The sequence below is a fragment of the Cololabis saira genome, chromosome 23 (genome assembly GCF_033807715.1).
Source record: "Cololabis saira isolate AMF1-May2022 chromosome 23, fColSai1.1, whole genome shotgun sequence".
Taxonomy (NCBI): domain Eukaryota; kingdom Metazoa; phylum Chordata; class Actinopteri; order Beloniformes; family Belonidae; genus Cololabis; species Cololabis saira.
Window position 1 is genome coordinate 380,001 of NC_084609.1, and position 21,142 is coordinate 401,142.

The 21,142-nt window shown below is 44.3% G+C and overlaps 2 protein-coding genes across 3 annotated transcripts in view; both read left to right on the forward strand.

Annotated features, from left to right (window-relative positions):
* The window catches only part of LOC133424461 (zinc finger protein 239-like), a 278,042-nt gene that overhangs the window by 225,370 nt on the left and 31,530 nt on the right, over positions 1-21,142 (forward strand). The window lies entirely within an intron of this gene.
* LOC133424439 (NACHT, LRR and PYD domains-containing protein 12-like) overlaps positions 1,196-21,142 on the forward strand; it is a 32,836-nt gene continuing 12,889 nt past the window's right edge. The window contains exons 1-8 of one of the 2 annotated variants that reach the window (XM_061715059.1): positions 1,196-1,272; positions 2,384-2,516; positions 2,599-2,814; positions 3,772-3,850; positions 4,138-4,345; positions 4,794-6,561; positions 6,871-7,044; positions 7,156-7,326. In XM_061715059.1, the coding sequence (XP_061571043.1) occupies positions 2,428-2,516; positions 2,599-2,814; positions 3,772-3,850; positions 4,138-4,345; positions 4,794-6,561; positions 6,871-7,044; positions 7,156-7,326 (2,705 nt within the window). In that variant the 5' untranslated portion in view covers positions 1,196-1,272; positions 2,384-2,427. Of the gene's footprint in view, positions 1,273-2,178; positions 2,255-2,383; positions 2,517-2,598; positions 2,815-3,771; positions 3,851-4,137; positions 4,346-4,793; positions 6,562-6,870; positions 7,045-7,155; positions 7,327-21,142 lie in introns of those variants that run through there. The other variant, XM_061715057.1, reaches the window with a different exon arrangement.

Here is a 21,142-nt window from a genome sequence, read left to right on the forward strand (position 1 = left end):
CGCTGAGTCCTGACAACTGATGAATGTAATAACTTAAATAAAGTACAATCAAACTAAGTTTTGCTCCCGCTCTATTTTTAAATACGCACACTTGTATTCTGAGTGTGTGTGTGTGTGTTGTGCGGCGCCTGTGTGTGTGTGTTGTGCGGCACCTGTGTATGTATGTGTGTGTGTGTGTGTGTGTGTGTGTGTGTTGTGCGGCGCCTGTGTGTGTGTGTGTGTGTGTGTGTGTGTGTGTGTGTGTGTGTGTGTGTGTGTGTGTGTATGTGTTGTGCGGCGCTCCGTGTGTGTAGACGGCGCCTTTTTGGTCGGTGCGCCGTGTGTGTGTTTTAAATACAGAAATGACACACAAAACTGAGGGTGCGCCGTCTGGTCGTCAAAATACGGTAGTATTTTAAAATGGCCAAAATATATTTCTAAATTATTTAGCAGGATAACATATGTCTCATTCATCCTGACGCAGCAGGAACAGACTGCAGGAAGCTGCTGCGCATGCTCAGCAGCTCATTCATATGCAAATACAGTCATCAAGTAGTTTGCATTGGTCATTCATAGTAGAAAGTGGGCGTGTAGAGGGCGGGATATGAGGAGAATTCACCTGCGCAACCTTCAATCCTTTATGGCTACGTTTTGAACGTCATAATTGGTGGCCATCCTACCACAGGTAAGCTTTCAGGTGGATCTGTGGGATCTAACCCTCACCCCTGATTCTTCACTGGAGTCAAAAAGTCAGAGATATTCAAGAACGACAAGTAAGGGATGTCTTCATGATGGAAGCAGCTGTCACGCCCTGATCAATCACTGATCAATCACTGATCAATCACTGATCAATCATTGATCAATCACTCCACAAGTGGCATTTCTGATGACATCACTGATGACATCACACACACTATGTCCCAACAGCTGACCGCTGGATGGACATTGTTGGTAGAAACACACAGGAGCCAGTAAATCATGGGATTTATTCTGTGGTGGACCAAACAATGGTGACCCAAAATAAATTAATAAACCTAAAAAAATATATCAGTTCATTTACTCAATAATTTAGTTGAAATTCATTCACAACCTTCAATATAAATTGTCACCTTCATTTATTAAGTTCAGCCAGATTATTAATGAGACTCCTCTTCCTCCTCCTCCTCCTCCTCCTCTTCCTCCTCCTCCTCCTCCAGCTCTGACTCATTCCAGGATCAGTTCAGTTCAGCTCAGTGGTTTTTCTTCAGACTGCAGAATCTTCATCTTCAACTCTTCGGACTGTTTTTAGAAACTGTAAGTTTGAACTTTTTCTTCAGGAACTTTCCTGTTAGTTTCCTCTTCCGTCGTGGTTGGAGAAGGTTTTCACTGCAGACTTTGATCATTCTTGTGCCTGAACACAAATCTACATGATTGTTAGATGACGATAAAGTCACTGCACCTTTGAGCTACACAGTCTTTTGACCAGCATACTTTATTTTATTTATAAACGTTAAGGATTTGGTTCTGTATTTTGTGTGATTTTTCAGTTTTTGAAGTAAACATAGAAAAGAAGAACTTTGCGTTAAGACCTTTCCTTTCCGTCATCGGTTTGCTGTGTGCAAAAAACTTTCTGGTCCAAAGCTGCTGCTGCAGCCACAGATCAGAGACACAGTGATGATCAATGATGATTAGTTTTCTTCATCAATCAAACTGTGAGGTGTTTTATTTCCTGGAATTAAGCTGTCGTCTCCAGCATTAAAGTCAGTTTGGTTCCTGGAAGAAGTTGTTCTTTGGTGCTTGTGTAACTACTGAAGACGGCGTATCTTCGTCCAGAAGTCTTCCTGACTGAACTTCCAATAGCATCACTGTTGACACAGAATCTCCCAGAGGTTCATGCAGACGGGGTTAAAAACAACAGGCTGATTAAATGAAACATTTTTACTGAGAGACGTAAAAGAAGTTTCTTCTCCAGGTTATAAAACCTCCTAATCAAGACACACCCAGCACTCTGGACTCTGTCAATCATCACACCTCATCTCACATTTATTACTCGTTTGCACTGGATACAGCATGTTTATATCTCCTTATCTTTGCACATTGAACCTTTGTCTCTGCAGATCAACCTCTGAGCTTAATCATATTTACAGTAACAAGATTTTCAAGTTTCTGTAGTAAAAACAGAATCACATCATTGTTGTTTCACACTTGTTCCAGCTAGTTAGAGCATGTTAGTCCTGGTGACTGGCTTGGTGGAGGACAGACTGATTACTTTGGGACCCTTTCCAACATCTGGAGGGTAAAGAAATAAAAATAGTCTCAAGTAACCTGTACTGCTCAGTAGAAGCAAAAAAACAAAAGAGAGGAACAACCAGAGCAGGATCAGCTGGTCTGTGTCCAACACCAGTGATGTGTGTTTCCTCTGCAGGTGAAGGTGTGTGTGTGAGCTGATGTGGACGTGAATTCAGCAGAATGGACCAGTGTGAGGACGGAGAGGAGGGAGTCCCTCCCTCTAAAACCTCTCTGTGTGGGGAACATGAGAGTCGGAGCAAAGCTCAGAGGTGAGATGAGAATCTCTAACTGTCCCTGACTCTTCTGCATGTCAGAGCTCAAGACTCACATCACCAAACATCATTATTACAGGAATCAACCTGGACCTGGACCTGGACCCGGACCTGGACCTGGACCTGGACCTGGACCTGGACCTGGACCTGGACCTGGACCTGGACCTGGAACTGGACCTGGACCTGGACCCGGACCTGGACCTGGACCTGGACCCAGCTGTGTGTCCTTGAAGAGCGAGCAGTCAAGGGAATGGTTCGCTGAATTTAAAGGAGACCAACATTCTTCTTCAGAGAGGTGAGATGTATTTAAACACATTAAATGTATTTAAATCAGTCCTCATGTTAGGAAATGTCCACATGTTTCTTCCTGAGTAGATCATGTAGTCCTGGACCCCTGTGGTCCTCCATCACCTGATGGTGATCTGAGCTTCCTCCTCGTAGATCTTCATCTCCTGTCAGGAACTTTTTCCTCTGGTTGACACATCTGGAGGTCTCACCTTCCAGAGGACTGATCCTGATGATGATCCAGAGTTCCTCTTACTGATCCTGATGATGATCCAGAGTTCCTCTTACTGATCCTGGTGATGATCCAGAGTTCCTCTTACTGATCCTGATGATGGTCCAGAGTTCCTCTTACTGATCCTGATGATGGTCCAGAGTTCCTCTTACTGATCCTGATGATGGTCCAGAGTTCCTCTTACTGATCCTGATGATGATCCAGAGTTCCTCTTACTGATCCTGATGATGATCCAGAGTTCCTCTTAATGATCCTGATGATGGTCCAGAGTTCATCTTACTGATCCTGATGATGGTCCAGAGTTCCTCTTACTGATCCTGATGATGGTCCAGAGTTCCTCTTACTGATCCTGATGATGGTCCAGAGTTCCTCTTACTGATCCTGATGATGGTCCAGAGTTCCTCTTACTGATCCTGATGATGGTCCAGAGTTCCTCTTACTGATCCTGATGATGATCCAGAGTTCCTCAGCTGCTTCATGTCTCCATCAGTTGTCCGTCTTCTTGATCTTGTAACGTTTCTTGGAGCAGAACTGGATCTTGTGAATGTGTGAATGAGCAGAGCTCTCACTGAAGTCACATGTTCTCGTTGGATCAGCAGGACTAGTAAACCTTCACCAACACCAGTCCTCTGGTGGACTGTCCTCATCCCAACAGGACTTCATGGACCTCCAGCTGCTGTTTGTCTCTGTGAGGACAGACATGATGTGAGCTAATTCTTCCTGGTTCCTCCACAGAGTGGACCAGCAGATCTCAGAGTCCCCCAGTGGTCCGTCTGTCCAGCAACATCAGACACAGCTGGACTCCGTCTTTCAGGTCTGTACATGAACAACAACTTCTTCTCCACCTGTTGTCCTGATGTCCATCTGCATGCTGGTCTCTGGAGACCAGTGGACTGTCAGTCTGTCCATCATGGACCTGATGTTTGTCTCCATGCTGGTCTCTGGAGACCAGTGGACTGTCAGTCTGTCCAACATGGACCTGATGTTTGTCTCCATGCTGGTCTCTGGAGACCAGTGGACCGTCAGTCTGTCCATCATGGACCTGATGTTTGTTTCCATGGTTTCAGTGCGGTTGTGTCCTTCATTTGTCTTCTGTTCCAGCTGCTGGAGGACGACATCGTCATGTTTGTGAAGGACGAGCTGAAAAAGATCCAGAAGGTTCTGAGTCCAGATTACCCAGAATCCTCAGAGAGTCTGGGGGAGGATGAAGATGAAGAGCAGAAGAGCATCAGAGAGACATTCATGAAGATCACAGTAAAGTTCTTGAGGAGGAGGAAGCAGGAGAAGCTGGCCGACCTCCTGCAGAGCAGTAAGACCTTTCTCTGAACATCTGAGCTGCTGGATAAACCACAACCAATGTCTCAGTAGATGATCAACATTCACAGATCAGACACAACATTAAACCCACTGGACGGTGGAGGAACTCAGCTCATCTTCTGTTAGGAACATCTCATTAATAGGGTCATTAATATCCCAGTAAATAACAGTTTTATTCTAAAGAGTTGAACTGCGTGGATTCAATATTCAGTTCCAGCAAACACAAAACAAACACTTGTATGTCTGAAGTGAATCATAGAGGAAACACTGTTATTGTTCCTCTGATTGATCAGAGGGGTTTTCGGGAAGAAAACGCTTCAAAACTCCTCATCGAACGGCTGATTAGTGAATGTTGAAATGTTGATTCTTTAGAGGAAGTAGAACTTGGTTTGGGCTGGTTTTAATCACTACGTGGTTTTCTTTATTTCATCTTTATTTAGAGACCGTCGCTGCCGTTTGTCAATCCAAACTCAGAGTTCAGCTGCAGAAGAAGCACCGGCATGTGTCTGAGGGGATCACTAAAGCAGGAAACCCAACCCTTCTGGAGCAGATCTACACAGAGCTCTACATCACAGAGGGAGGGACCGGAGAGGTCAACGAAGAACATGAAGTCAGACAGATTGAAGCAGCTTCCAGGAAACCAGACGGAGCAGAAACAGCCATCAGACAGGAAGACATCTTTAAACCCCCACCTGGAAGAGGAGGACCAATCAGAACGGTGATGACGAAGGGAGTGGCCGGCATCGGGAAAACAGTCCTAACACAGAAGTTCAGTCTGGACTGGGCTGAAGGCAGAACCAACCAGGACATCCAGTTCCTGCTTCCATTCAGCTTCAGAGAGCTGAATGTGCTGAGAGAGGAGAAGTTCAGCTTGGTGGAACTAGTTCATCGATTCTTCTCTGAAACCAGAAAAATCTGCAGCTTTGAAAAGTTCCAGGTCGTGTTCATCTTTGACGGTCTGGATGAGTGTCGACTTCCTCTGGACTTCCACAACTCTACAATCGTCAGTGACCCCAGAAGGTCCACCTCAGTGGACGTGCTGCTGACAAACCTCATCAGGGGGAAGCTGCTTCCTTCTGCTCGTCTCTGGATCACCACACGACCCGCAGCAGCCAATCAGATCCCTCCTGAGTGTGTTGACATGGTGACAGAAGTCAGAGGGTTCACTGACCCACAGAAGGAGGGATACTTCAGGAAGAGGATCAGGAACAAGAAGCAGACCAGCAGGATCATCTCCCACATCAAGACCTCACGGAGCCTCCACATCATGTGCCACATCCCAGTCTTCTGCTGGATCACTGCTACGGTCTTGGAGAAAGTCCTGGAAACCAGAGAGGGAGGGGAGCTGCCCAAGACCCTGACTGAGATGTACATCCACTTCCTGGTGGTCCAGGCCAAACTGAAGAAGGTCAAGTATGATGGAGGAGCTGAGACGGATCCACACTGGAGTCCAGAGAGCAGGAAGATGGTGGAGTCTCTGGGAAAACTGGCTTTTGAGCAGCTGCAGAAACCTGAAGGAAACCTGATCTTCTATGAATCAGACCTGAGAGAGTGTGGCATCGATCTCAGAGAGGCTTCAGTTTACTCAGGAGTGTTCACCAAGATCTTTAGAGAGGAGAGCAGCCTGTACCAGGACCAGGTGTTCTGCTTCATCCATCTGAGTGTTCAGGAGTTTCTGGCTGCTCTTCATGTCCATCAGACCTTCATCAAGTCTGGAGTCAACCTGCTGGAGGAAAAAAGAAACACAGAGACTCAACTCTATCAGAGAGCTGTGGACAAGGCCTTACAGAGTCCAAACGGACACCTGGACTTGTTCCTGCGCTTCCTCCTGGGTCTTTCAGTGGAGACCAATCAGAACCTCTTACGAGATCTGTTGGAACCAAAACAAAGAAGTTCACAGAACAATCAGGAAACAGTTAAATACATCAAGAAGAAGATCAGTGAGGATCTGTCTGCAGAGAGAAGCATCAACCTGTTCCACTGTCTGAATGAACTGAACGATCGGTCTCTGGTGGAGGAGGTCCAACATACCCTGAGGTCTGGACGTCTCTCCACAGGTAAACTGTCTCCTGCTCAGTGGTCGGCTCTGGCCTTCATCTTACTGTCATCAGAAGAAGATCTGGAGGTGTTTGACCTGAAGAAGTTCTCAGCTTCAGAGGAGGCTCTACGGAGGCTGCTGCCGGTGGTCAAAGCCTCCAAGAAAGTTCTGTAAGTACCAACAGACACATGTTGGACCTCTGGAGTGGAGGCTAGTTTCTGACTACGTCTGGTTTTAGCTCCACATTTAATGTTTTCTTCACTTGTTTGGGTCTTTTTTCAGCACAACCTCACATGAGTGAGTTTACGCTGGTTCTTTCATTTCCAGGCACTTTAATAACACATTGGACCTAAAATCACACACAAGCTTGAACTCTGACAAGGAAACCCTTTCACCAGCAGAACAGTTGGAGACACAACTACATTTTTCTTCCACAACAGTGAAATAACCTGGTTGTTGTTCTTTTCTTCCATCTGCAGACTGAGTGGCTGTCACCTCTCAGGGAATATCTGTCCACTTCTGTCCTCAGTTCTCAGCTCTCAGTCCTCCAGTTTGACAGAACTGGACCTGAGCAACAACGACCTGCAGGATTCTGGACTGAAGAAGCTGTGTCCTGGACTGGAGAGTCCACACTGTCACCTGGAGTCTCTCAGGTCAGGATTCATTCAAGTCTTCTCCAGGTCCAGAGAACCTGCTAGTAAACGTGTCTCCAGCAGGACACTTGAGCAGAGAACATGCAGCAGACCTGTGTTGTGTGTCTGCAGGCTGTCAGGCTGTCTGATCTCAGAGGAAGGAAGTTCTTCTCTGGTCTCAGCTCTGACCTCCAACCCCTCCCACCTGAGAGAGCTGGACCTGAGCTACAACCATCCAGGGGAGTCAGCAGGGAAGCTTCTGTCTAGACTGGAGGATCCCCGCTGGAAACTGGACACTGTCAGGTAGGACACTCTCAGGTAGGACACACTCAGGTAGGACACTCTCAGTTAAGACACTCTCAGGTAGGGCACTCTCAGGTAGGACACACTAAGGTAGGACACTCTCAGGTAGGGCACTCTCAGGTAGGACACTCAGGTAGGACACCCTCAGATAGGACACTCACAGGTAGGACACTCTCAGGTAGGACACTCTCAGGTAGGACACTCAGGTAGGACACACTCAGGTAGGACACACTCAGGTAGGACACACTCAGGTAGGGCACTCTCAGGTAGGGCACTCTCAGGTAGGACACTATCAGGTAGGACACCCTCAGATAGGACACTCTCAGGTAGGACACTCTCAGGTAGGACACACTCAGGTAGGAAACTCTCAGGTAGGACACTCTCCGGTAGAACACACTCAGGCAGGACACTCTCATGTACGGACACACTGCAGGGAGAAGGGGAAAGACAAGACTAGATATACACAGGTGATAACGAGACACAAGTGCAGACAATCAGGGCAGATGGAAACAGGAGGGACAGAACTGAAACTCAAACTGGGGGAAGTGTCAAACCCTGACATTGCCCCCCCCCCTCCCCCCTCCCCTTCAAGGGACAAGGGCTAGGTTAATGAGGCTCTGTGCTGATTGGCTGCCTGAATGAGTGTAGTAGGGGAGGAGACAAAGCCTCTCCGGGCAGAAGAGCAGCGGCTGCGTACACAAAGCGTGTCCCATGCGATGCGAGTGAGCGTCAGTGACAAAATAGATTTCATTGCTTTTATTTTTTGTATTGGACTGTCCTAACTGGCCGCGAGTTTAACAGTTTTAGTGTGGATAGAGAGCGTCCGATGTCACGCAGCTCGACGTGATAGTCGGACGCTCTCATTCAGTTACACGGTGTAAACTGATCTTAAAACCTGAATTAATGTTCTGCGTTAAATCGACGCGTACCCTACGCCGTCGGTGTAACTCAGAACCATAAATCAACCTTTAGTCACCTCGTCTTCACACTAATTCACACAGGAAGATTTAATTGAATTCTAAACAGGGACACCACAGTTATTTACTCCGATTGCTAATCATTTCATTTCTTATGTTTCAAGACAAATGAATCATGTTAACTGTAAAGAAATCACAACACTGAATGTTCACAAATGTCAACTTTATTGTTAGAAAAAATAAACATAAGTTGTATATAAATAACATTTCTGCACTATTGCTGGCTCAAGGAAGGACCGTGCGTCTTCTGAAGGTGTCGTTGAACAGCTTCAGGTGCTTGGAAGATCTGAAACCATAAACAGAAGAAAAATGTATTACGGTACTAATAGAGCTCCGTAACACGGAGTAACACCGGAGCTAAGCTAAATACTTAGCCCATGCAAAGATCATACTTGTAAACAAATATAAATAACATAAAAAATTAACGTCACTTACTGCTGACTCGTGTGCAGTTGCCGGGTCCGTACACGATTCTGTACACGATTCACCGCTTCTGAACAATGGCGGACGCTCCGGCCAGCGGAGTTAGTTGTGGGCGTGATTTTAGCAGCGGAGGCCGACCTTTGTAAATCTGCTCCCGTTGTTACGTAACGATAGGCGCAGAATCTGAACGGCTCGTAAAAGTCACATGACACTGGAAGGATCTTCCGGGCAGGGTGAACAGACACCGCAGAATTTGGTTGCTTTCCTTCTTCTCTGAGTTGGCAGGGTGAGGGGAGACCACTTTATATATGTTAAAACAAGAAACAACATGTTTTTCATAATAAGTCCCCTTTAAAAGGTGACACTAATATATTACATAGTCTCATTATATGCAAAGCAGGATATTCTAAGCCTTTATTTGTTACAATTTTGATTTCATAAAACATTCAAATTTTTTGAGATTTTTTATTTGGGGTTTCCATAAACTGTGAGCCATAATCACCAAAATTATAACAAATAAAGGCTTTAAATATCTCACTTTGAATGTAGTGGGAAATAATGTATTTGTATACATGATCTGTGACATAACAGGAAAAATCACAGAGCTACTGGCAATACACCAAGCTGTGACTAAGATCGATTGCATATTGGAACAAATTATACTTACAAGCAACAATCAGAGATACTAAAAGCTGACTTTATCGAACTGCTAAAGATACTAGCCTCCTTGGACATTGAGGCATATACGTTTACATGCAGCAGTTCAATCGGGTTTCTGATCGTATAAGACATCGTTCGGACTTTTAAACTGCATGTAAAAACACGAACCCGATCGACTTCTGACCTATTTCGGACATTTAGTAATCGGGTTGCAGCACCTAGATAACCCGTTCGCAATCGGGTTGTTAACGCCATGTAAACGGGGACATCGGATATTGCAGTCTGCGCATGCTCGAGAATTTCCTCTGGGGCATTCACCCGGAAGGAAAAGGAGGACGGGAACGGAGTCACACCGGACAAGGGAGCATATCAAAATAACGGTGAGTTGCTAACTTGTTGCCTTTGTTCAAATAATGTTTTGTTCTGTATGTTCTGTATGTTATGCACGTCACTTTGGATAAAAGCGTCTGCTAAATAACGATTTACCTGTACATTTACATTTAAAGCAGCACTATGTAACTTTTCCAGCTTAATCTAATATTTCATCATCATCATTGTGATGGTACATCAACTTCCAACAGGTTTAATGAACCTCTGTCATGGTCTGAGGGATCTGTATCGCCTTCACTGGCACTATGTAACTTTGAGGAGCATGGTAGGAACCCTGCCACACTAAAAAACTACACATTTTTACGTCTTTGACTGCTTTACGGCATACGTCACTTCCCCCTCCTTCCCGATTCGTAGTCGAGACGAAAATGCGCGGGGCGTGGAGCGCAGAGCTGAGCAGAAGCTGGTATCCCGTTGCTGCGTTGTGGCTGCAGCAGCTCCACATAACAGACGTGGGGAAAAGATCAATAATGGTTTAACTTTCACAGTAAACCACAAAAAACACACACAGACCGGGGTCATATCATTCATACGGGTTTTAGCCCCACTCCAGCTAAACGCAATTGCTGGCCAGCTCTCTGCGGTGCGATTAACCCCAATCTTCAGATAAAACTAGTTTGTTGAGGAAAAAATATTAACTCTATTTGTAGCTGCAGAGCGAAAAAAATTATCTCAAGAGGAAAACAAAAATATTGCTCACGCCTCGGAGCCTCTTCCGCATAATATAGCAGTCAAAAAAGAAAAAAGTAAGAGTAATACAAAACATGTACTGTATGTTGTACTATTATACAAATTTATTGAAACACATGGCGAGTCAAACATTTACCAAAGCAGCAGCTAAGACGTGGGTTGTGCGGCAGTAAATCCTCATCGGAGCTCCACTCCTTGATAGGGATTTCACATGAACCCAAACCGTTAATAATCATTATTTTCTCCATATACCGCTCCCTGGCTTCCTTGTTTAAGGTATCCTGGTAAATTCCAGTTCCGTTCCAGCAGTTTAACATCTTTTTTTTGCGTTCCGTCTGTTCACTTGGTGAAACAGAAAAGTCCGTCCCGTCTTCTCTCAAAACAAATGCAGCGACGGGACAGGAGTTTTCCGGCGGTACGCGCTGGTGCTCATGGGAAATGTAGTGTTCTTTCTGGTAAAGGACTACCGCTTTTGTCCAAAGGAGCTGCCAAACTCAACAAAAGCTGAAAGTTACATTGTGCTGCTTTAACCCTCAAGCGTGCGGGGGTGAGGGGTTATTCAATGTAACTTATGCTCATGTTATGTTTGACTACCAATAACACATTACATGCATTATAACCTAATTCTGTGTTTAATGTGTTATTATCCAACTGCGTTCCAACTTTACAGTACTCTTTTGGGCATTATTGTCTGACTTTAATGAAAATGCGTTTATATTATAACCCACTGATCAGGTTTAATCAGAATACTGATTTAAAACCAATCACAGCTGTTTTCCAGGGTCAAAATGAACCCGGTGTGACTGTTTATAAAACAAAGTACCTAAAACACAGTTGAATGAAAGTAGTCATGATTATATTTGCAAAGAACATAATATGGAACCAATAATGTGATTATTCTGACAACTAGACAACAGAAATCCATACGTCTGACATAAAATGAATAAGATATAAATCATTTTTCATATTTATAACCCTCTGCAGCAGCAGCAACAGAGATGGGGGCCATGATGATTCAACAGGCAGCACAACGGCGTGGCTTCGATGATTCTAGTCCGGTTGAAAGGATAAGATCTGCTGAGACCTCGAGGAGCAGTTCCCCCCTGCAGAAGAACTCTGAGTTACTTGTGAAGATATTTCGTTTTCTAGTTCAGCTTTTGATACCTCTACAATTTGCACATATAAATGTTTAAAATTTGTAAACCTTTTTCAAATTTGTACAAGTTAATATTTTGTTTAAGATTCGTATACCATTTTGTATCTGTTCATGATTAATGTAACACACCAACACTAATATCTAGCTCTTTGTTTGTAATAAAAGTGAAACACATAACTACAAATTAAATTACTTTATTCGTGGCATGAAATACAAGTCTGTTCTGCACAGCAAAAAAGATGAAGGAAGCTCTTACAACTGAAAACAAAATGCTAAACAGGGTCTGCACAGAGGGACTTCACTATGGATGCTTTTGATATCAAGTTTCGCTAGTTGTCAGTGTGTTTGACGGGTATAAGATGACCTACAATCTAAAATATGAATATTTTAAATCAAAGGTCATAATATTATAAGGGCAGGTGAAACTCAGACAGGCTCATTAATTGGCGGAATTATTGATTAGCAACCATTTAATTCAGTAAAGGACAATAGAATAGAATAGAATAGAATAGAATAGAAGAGAATAGAATAGAATAAAATATAATAGTAGACTTTATTGATCTCCCAGAGGAGAAATTCAGTCGTGCAGCAGCAAAAAAACACACACACGCTTTATACAAAAAATGTAAAATAGAAATAACCATAAATAGTTAAATAATAAAAAAGAGCAATATAAAAAGTAGAAAAAGACTATGTACAAGCGAGAAAAAAGTAATAAACACCAAATAAACGGATAATATTTACAAAATATGTACAAATATTTCCAAAAATATGTGAGGTATTAGTGGTTATTGCACGTTTAAAGAGACAGGTTTATTGCACATGGATGGCTACAGTTTCTTATTGTACAGTCTGATGGCTGTGGGGATGAAGGACCTGCGCTAGCGTTCCTTCTTGCAGCGGGTGGAGCAGTCTTTGGCTGAAGGAGCTGCTGATGCTCCCACAGTGTCAATATTTATATATATATCACTTAGTTTGTTCGTTCATTCGTTCGTTTTTATTTATTTCGAACATGTATATATAAAAAAAACAAGAAAAAAGATAAGAGAAACAAATACAGGTGGGCATTCTGCCACATAAAGAAAAAAAAACACATCAAAAAACATATTTCAGTTACATGTTGGAAAAGGAGTTGGAGGAAGTATAAACTTATTTAATCCCACCCCCTTTCCACAACTAAACATAAATTATATGCCTGTATTTACGCTTTATACACTACATTAATTTGTATAAATAAATAAATATAGATCATTTTTACAAAAATAACCTGTTTAATACCAAATGTAAGCTCTATCATAAATAGAATATAACTATGATATAAATATAATATAACTGATATAAATATAATCCGTATATCTAAGTATATAAACAGACAAAGACAACATGACAGAATAGCAGAACACACACAGCTGCTGATCTTTAAACACAGTCTTCACTTTTATACCTCAAATAAACCATTTCTTTATATTTCTTCTTTAATAGTTTTATGTTTGTACATTCTTTTAACTCCAAATTCAAACCATTCCACAGTTTAATTCCACAAACTGATACACAAAAACTTCTTTTTGTTGTACGCATGAATAAAGATTTTAAGTTTAAATGATAACCCCCTTCCCTCCCAATGAATAATTTCTGAATGTTTATCCGGTAGTGAATGATTTTTTGCTTTAAACATTACTGGTGCAGATTGAAATGCCACTAGATCCATGAGTTTTAGTACTTTAGACTGTAAGAATAGTGAGTTAGTGTGATCTCCATATCCAGCCTTATGAATGTATCGGATTTCTCTCTTTTGAAGTACGAGTAATGAGTGGAACCTGGTTTTATAGTTATTGCCCCAAATTTCTGCACAGTAAGTGAAATATGGAAGAACTAGTGACCAGTAAAGAATGTGGACGGCCCTGTGATCCAAAACCTGTTTTGCTCTGTTAAGTACTGCAATGCTCTTTGAAACTTTGTTTTGTACATGTTTAATATGAGATTTCCAGCTAATTTCATCCATTATTACTCCAAGAAATCTGATTTAGTTTACTCTTTCAATATCGCTGCCATCCAATTCAACTTTTATTTGCATATCACCTCTCCGATTACCAAAATACATTATTTTTGTCTTACTCGTGTTTAATGATAATTTGTTATCAGTGAACCATATTTTTAACTTACTCAATTCTGTTGTGACATCAAGCATTAGTTTTTGTAAATCAGTACCAGAGCAGAACAGATTTGTGTCATCAGCAAATAGAACCATGGTTACAGCGCCACCTAGCATCACGGAGTCAGCCATGCTCTGGACATTTATCTGATCTCTGAACAGCAGGTAAACTCAGACCAGTGATCCGGTCTTCTGCATGTCGTTATCTGATACCATCAGAAATCCCATCTCTTTGCTGCATGTAAACGTACTGAGTGGTTCCCTACCATCTAACAGGGGCCAAGCTCGATTCAGCAGACTTCTAGGATTAAGCACCTGGCTCTCCACTGCCTGTCCTCTACATAAAGAACTTTATTGAAAACTTCAATCTGTTCTGGCAGCGCAGTTACCTCTTCACTGGGGGTGGACTGTATCTGAATAGAGCTGGAGAGGCGCTGCTCACCTCTAACCTACTTCATACTGTTGACTATCACAAGGTCAAGATCCCCCCCCCACAGCTCCAGAGGCTTCCAGCCCAGCTCAACAGCCTGTTGCCCCGGCTTCAGAGTTCCCTACCTCACCACCTTCAGAGGCTTCCAGTTACAGCCCCCCCCTCCATCTTTCAACTCCCCTTTCATCTTCCTCCTCCCTGCTCTCATCCCCCAACCTTCCTCTAACGCCATTTACAGCTGACATGAACAAGCTGGTTTCACTGGCAATTGCCAGTCTAGCCAGCCCTCTAATGGCGCTTTTCCACTAGTACCTACTCAGCCCAACTCGCCTCGTCACGCCTCGTCCCGGCTCCACCCGTTTTCCCCGTTTGTTTTTCCACAGCCAGGTGAGAAGTGGGGGGGGTTGGGGTGAAGCTGCTGTGACGTACTCGATTGCACAACCCCTTTTTTCATGTCGGCGCAGATGAGAAATCAGCTGGAGCAGCTGAGAGTAAAACAGAGCTGGATCTGGTCGTTCCTTATCACCCGTCTACTTCCCTTTTTAATTCTCTCGTCAGCACCAGGTTTATGAACATCTGCACCTCAGAGTTGGATCACCAAACAGACGTTTGCGCTTTATAATAAAATCGCCGCCAGTCGCTCTCGCGCTGACTCCTGCTTCCTGATTCAAACGTCTGCCGGCCCCCCGACCAATCAGTGGCGTGGAGGGTGATGACGTCAGATATAGTGCTGGCTCAGCAGCTCAGAACCTCAGCAGAATAAATACAGAAAAAGTATCTGCTTGGCACGGCTCCACCCGCCTCGGCCCGTAGTGGAAAAGCAAAAGACGGGGGCGTGGCGGGTAGAAGCGCTGAGTAGATACTAGTGGAAAAGGGCCAGAAGACAGAAGACGAACCTCCAACAGGGAGACACCCGCGCAGGCCCGACAACGGAGGACCCCAGACCCAGGAACCCCATTCATCCATCCATTCATCCATCCATTCATTCATCCATTCATCCATCCGATTTCTATAATAACAATAACAATAATAATAATAATAATAATAATTAAAGCTGCAAGCAGCGATGAACGGGCCCTCGCACTCACGTCCACCGCCCCCCATAAGCATATCAGAAATGACTGCCCCCACGACTCTCTATGTCAAACCCTTAAAAAGTTATAGCAGAAAATAGGGACAACCAATCAGAAGAAGGGGTGGGGCTAATTCAGGCCAATGAAGGTCAAGGACTCCATACAGAATCTTATGACACCACCCACGACTCTCTATGTCAAATCATTCCAAAGTTATAGCAGAAAATCTGGACAACCAATCAGAAGAAGGGGCGGGGCTTATTAAGGCCAACGAAGCTTAAGAACTCATTACAGAGTCCCATGATACCACCCATGACTTCCTATGTCAAACCATTCAAAAGTTATAGCAGAAAAAAGGGACAACCAATCAGAAGAAGGGGCGGGGCTAATTCAGGCCAATGAAGGTCAAGGACTCCATAAAGAATCTGATGACACCACCCACGACTCTCTATGTCAAACCATTCAAAAGTTATGGCAGAGAAAAGTATTCTAGGGGGCGCTGTTGAACCGTTAGCCACGCCCATTAATGCAAACCATGAAATATCAAATTTATCGCCAAGTTTGGCTTGCATGCAAAATTTGGTGACTTTTGGAGAACTATCAAATATGGACCAATCACATGAAGGGGGGGCGCGCCTTTTGCCGTCTAGCGTCGCCACGGTAACATTTTTGAAAGAGAAAAGTAATGCGTGGTGTCGCAGGTTGTAGACGCACATTTTGATGTATAACACACCTGGGTGCACGTTACGGTTCGGGCTGAATTAACTGCCGAAGGAATGGCATAAATTTCGCCAAAATTACACAATTTATTCAAAATGGCCGACATCCTGTTCGGTTTCGGCCATGGCTCCAAGAGACTTTTCTTTAAGTTGTGCCATGATACAGGTGTGTAGTGATTTTCGTGCATGTACGTCAAACCGTATTGTGGGGCTTGAGGCACAAAGTTTTCCGGGGGGCGCTGTTGAGCCATTTTGCCACGCCCATTAATGCAAACCATGAAATATCAAATTTATCGCCAGGCCTGGCTTGCATGCAAAATTTGGTGCCTTTTGGGGAACTATCAAATATGGACCAATCAGATGAAGGGGCGGTGCGCTTGTTGCCGTCTAGCGTCGCCACGGTAACACTTTTGAAAGAGAAAAGTAATGCGTGTAGTCGCAGGATGGAGACGCACATTTTGATGTATAACACACCTGGGTGCACGTTACGGTTCGGGCTGAATTAACTGCCAAAGGAATGGCATAAATTGCGCCAAAGTGACACGATTAATCCAAAATGGCCGACTTCCTGTTCGGTTTCGGCCATGTCGCCAAGAGACTTTTCTTTAAGTTGTTTACTGATACAGGTGTGTACCGATTTTCGTGCATGTACGTCAAACCGTATCGTGGGGCTTGAGGCACAAAGTTTTCAAGGGGGCGCTGTTGAGCCATTTTACCACGCCCATTAATGCAAACCATTAAATATCAAATTTTTCGCCAGGCCTGACTTGGGTGCAAAATTTGGTGACTTTTTGGGCATGTTAAGGGGGGCAAAAAGGCCATCACTTTGTCAAAAGAAAAATAATAATAATAATTAAAGCTGCAAGCAGCGATGAACGGGCCCTCGCACTCACGGCCACCGCCCCCATAAGCATATCAGAAATGACACCACCCACGACTTCCTATGTCAAACCATTCAAAAGATATAGCAGAAAAAAGGGACAACCAATCAGAAGAAGGGGCGGGGCTAATTCAGGCCAATGAAGGTCAAGGACTCCATACAGAATCTGATGACACCACCCACGACTCTCTATGTCAAACCATTCAAAAGTTATAGCAGAAAATCGGGTGATTGGTCCAATCAAATATGGACCAATCAGATGAAGGGGACGATCGCTTTTTCGCATCTAGCCTCGCCACGGTAACACTTTTGAAAGAGAAAAGTAATGTGCTTCGTCGCAGGACAGAGACGCACATTTTGATAAAAAAAAACACAAAAATTGATTACAAAATGTTCGGCGTACAGCCAGGCTCGAACTCCCGACCTCTGGCATCAAAGACCGATATGCTCTGGCTGAGCTACGTCTCAGCCATTCCTTTTGCTTTGACTTACTGGCTTAGGAGAGACCAACATAACAAAAAAATGTCTGGATCTTTTTTTCCTAATTTTTTAAATATTTGTAAGGTATAAATATTAGTAAAACACTACTATTTTATTTATTACTCTTTCTGTAACCATTTCACCGAGGTTCTAACCGGGCTGAGCACGGGACTATTTCTGACGTCACCACATTACAACAGCTGATCGGTCGGGGGGCGGGGCCGTCATCACCCTACTCGCCACTGATTGGTCAGGGGGCGGGGCCGTCATCACCCTACTCGCCACTGATTGGTCGGGGGGCGGGGCCGGCAGACGTTTGAATCAGGAAGCGGGAGTCAAACCATTAAAAAGTTATAGCAGGAAAAAGGGACAACCAATCAGAAGAAGGGGCGGGGCTAATTAAGGCCAACGAAGCTTAAGAACTCATTACAGAGTCCCATGACACCACCCACGACTTCCTATGTCAAACCATTCCAAAGTTATAGCAGAAAATCGGGACAACCAATCAGAAGAAGGGGCGGGGCTAATTAAGGCCAACGAAGCTTAAGGACTCATTACAGAGTCCCATGAGACCACCCACAACTTCCTATGTCAAACCATTCAAAAGTTATGGCAGATAAAAGTATTCTAGGGGGCGCTGTTGAGCCGTTAGGCCACGCCCATTAATGCAAACCATGAAATATCAAATTTATCGCCAAGTCTGTCTTGCATGCAAAATTTGGTGACTTTTGGAGAACTATCAAATATGGACCAATCAGATTTCAAAATGGCCGACTTCCTGTTCGGTTTCGGCCATGGCTCCAAGAGACTTTTCTTTAAGTTGTGCCATGATACAGGTGTGTAGTGATTTTCGTGCATGTACGTCAAACCGTATTGTGGGGCTTGAGGCACAAAGTTTTCCGGGGGGCGCTGTTGAGCCATTTTGCCACGCCCATTAATACAAACCATGAAATATCAAATTTATCGCCAGGCCTGGCTTGCATGCCAAATTTGGTGCCTTTTGGGGAACTATCAAATATGGACCAATCAGATGAAGGGGGGGTGCGCTTGTTGGCGTCTAGCGTCGCCACGGTAACACTTTTGAAAGAGAAAAGTAATGCGTGTAGTCGCAGGATGGAGACGCACATTTTGATGTATAACACATCTGGGTTCACGATACGGTTCGGGCCGTATTAATTCTCGAAGGAATGGCATATATTGCTCCAAAATTCCGCGATTAATTCAGAATGTTCAAAATGGCCGACTTCCTGTTCTGTTTCGGCCATGGCGCCAAGAGACTTTTCTTTAAGTAGTGACATGATACAGGTGTGTAGCGATTTTCGTTCATGTACGTCAAACCGTATTGTGGGGCTTGAGGCGCAAAGTTTTTTCTGTCTGAACCAATCAGATGAAGGGTGGGCGCGCTTTTCGGCGTCTAGCGTCGCCACGGTAACACTTTTGAAAGAGAAAAGTAATGCGTGGTGTCGGAGGATGGAGACGCACATTTTGATGTATAACACACCTGGGTGCACGTTACGGTTCGGGCCGTATTAACTGCCGAAGGAAGGCATAAATTTCGCCAAAATGACACGATTAATTCAAAATGGCCGACTTCCTGTTTGGTTTCTCGACTTGACGCCCAGAGACTTTTCTTTAAGTTGGGCCATGATACAGGTGTGTACCGATTTTCGTGCATGTACGTCAAAACGTATCGTGGGGCTTGAGGCACAAAGTTTTCAAGGGGGCGCTGTTGAGCCATTTTGCCACGCCCATTAATGCAAAACATTAAATATAAAATTTTTCGCCAGGCCGGACTTGCATGCAAAATTTGGTGACTTTTTGGGCACGTTTAGGGGGGCAAAAAGGCCCTCCTTTCGTCAGAAAAATAATAATAATAATAATAATAACGCGAAGAATTCCTACAGATACAATAGGGCCTTCGCACTGAAGGTGCTCGGGCCCTAATAAAAATTCCTGCAAATACAATAGGGCCTTCGCACTGCAAGTGCTCGGGCCCTAATAACAAGCAGCGATGAACGGGCCCTCGCACTCACGTCCACCGCCCCCCATAAGCATATCAGAAATGACACCACCCACGACTCTCTATGTCAAACCATTCAAAAGTTATAGATGAAAAAAGGAACAACCAATCAGAAGAAGGGGCGGGGCTAATTCAGGCCAATGAAGGTCAAGGACTCCATACAGAGTCTGATGACACCACCCACGACTCTCTATGTCAAACCATTCAAAAGTTATGGCAGAAAATCGGGACAACCAATCAGAAGAAGGGGCGGGGCTAATTCAGGCCAATGAAGGTCAAGGACTCAATACCGAGTCCCATGACACCACCCACGACTCTTTATGTCAAACCATTCAAAAGTTATGGTAGAGAAAAGTATTCTAGGGGGCGCTGTTGAGCCGTTAGGCCACGCCCATTAATGCAAACCATGAAATATCAAATGTATCGCCAGGCCTGGCCTGCATGCAAAATTTGGTGACTTTTGGAGAACTATCAAATATGGACCAATCAGATGAAGGGGACGAGCGCTTTTTCGTGTCTAGCGTCGCCACGGTAACACTTTTGAAAGAGAGAAGTAATGTGCGTCGTCACAGGACAGAGACGAACATTTTGATGTAAAAAAAACTAAATTGCTGACAAAAGTTTCGGCATATTGCCAGGCTTGAACTCCCAACCTCTGGCACCAAAGACCGCAATAATCTGGCTGAGCTAAGTCTCAGCTATTCCTTTCATTTGACCTACTGGCTTAGGACAGACCAACATAGCGATAAAGTGTCTGGAACTTTTTTTTCCTAATTTTTTAAATATTTGTAAGTTATAAATATTAGTAAAACCCTACTATTTTAATTATTACTTTTTTCTGTAACCATTCTGCCAAGGTTGTAACCGGGCTGAGCCGGGAATATTTCTGAGGTCACCACATTACAGGGAACTGATTGGTCGGGGGGCGGGGCCGTCATCACCCTACTCGCCACTGATTGGTCGGGGGGCGGGGCCGTCATCACCATACTCGCCACTGATTGGTCGGGGGGCGGGGCCGTCATCACCCTACTCGCCACTGATTGGTCGGGGGGCGGGGCCGGCAGATGTTTGAATCAGAAAGCGGGACTCTCTATGTCAAACCATTCCAAAGTTATAGCAGAAAATAGGGACAACCAATCAGAAGAAGAGGCGGGGCTAATTCTGGCCAATGAAGGTCAAGGACTCCATAAAGAATCTGATGACACCACCCAGGACTCTCTATGTCAAACCATTCCAATGTTATAGCAGAAAATCGGGCCAACCAATCAGAAGAAGGGGCGGGGCTAATTAAGGCCAACGAAGCTTAAGAACTCATTACAGAGTCCCATGACACCAACCACGACTTCCTATGTCAAACCATTCAAAAGTTATGGCAGATAAAAGTATTCTAGGGGGCGCTGTTGAGCCGTTAGGCCACGCCCATTAATGCAAACCATGAAATATCAAATTTATCACCAAGTCTGGCTTGCATGCAAAATTTGGTGACTTTTGGAGAACTATCAAATACGGACCAATCACATGAAGGGGGGGGCGCGCCGTTTGGCGTCTAGCGTCGCCACGGTAACACTTTTGAAAGAGAAAAGTAATGCGTGGTGTTGCAGGATGTAGACGCACATTTTGATGTATAACACACCTGGGTGCACGTTACGGTTCGGGCTGAATTAACTGCCGAAGGAATGGCATAAATTTCGCCAAAATGACACAATTTATTCAAAATGGCCGACATCCTGTTCGGTTTCGGCCATGGCTCCAAGAGACTTTTTTTT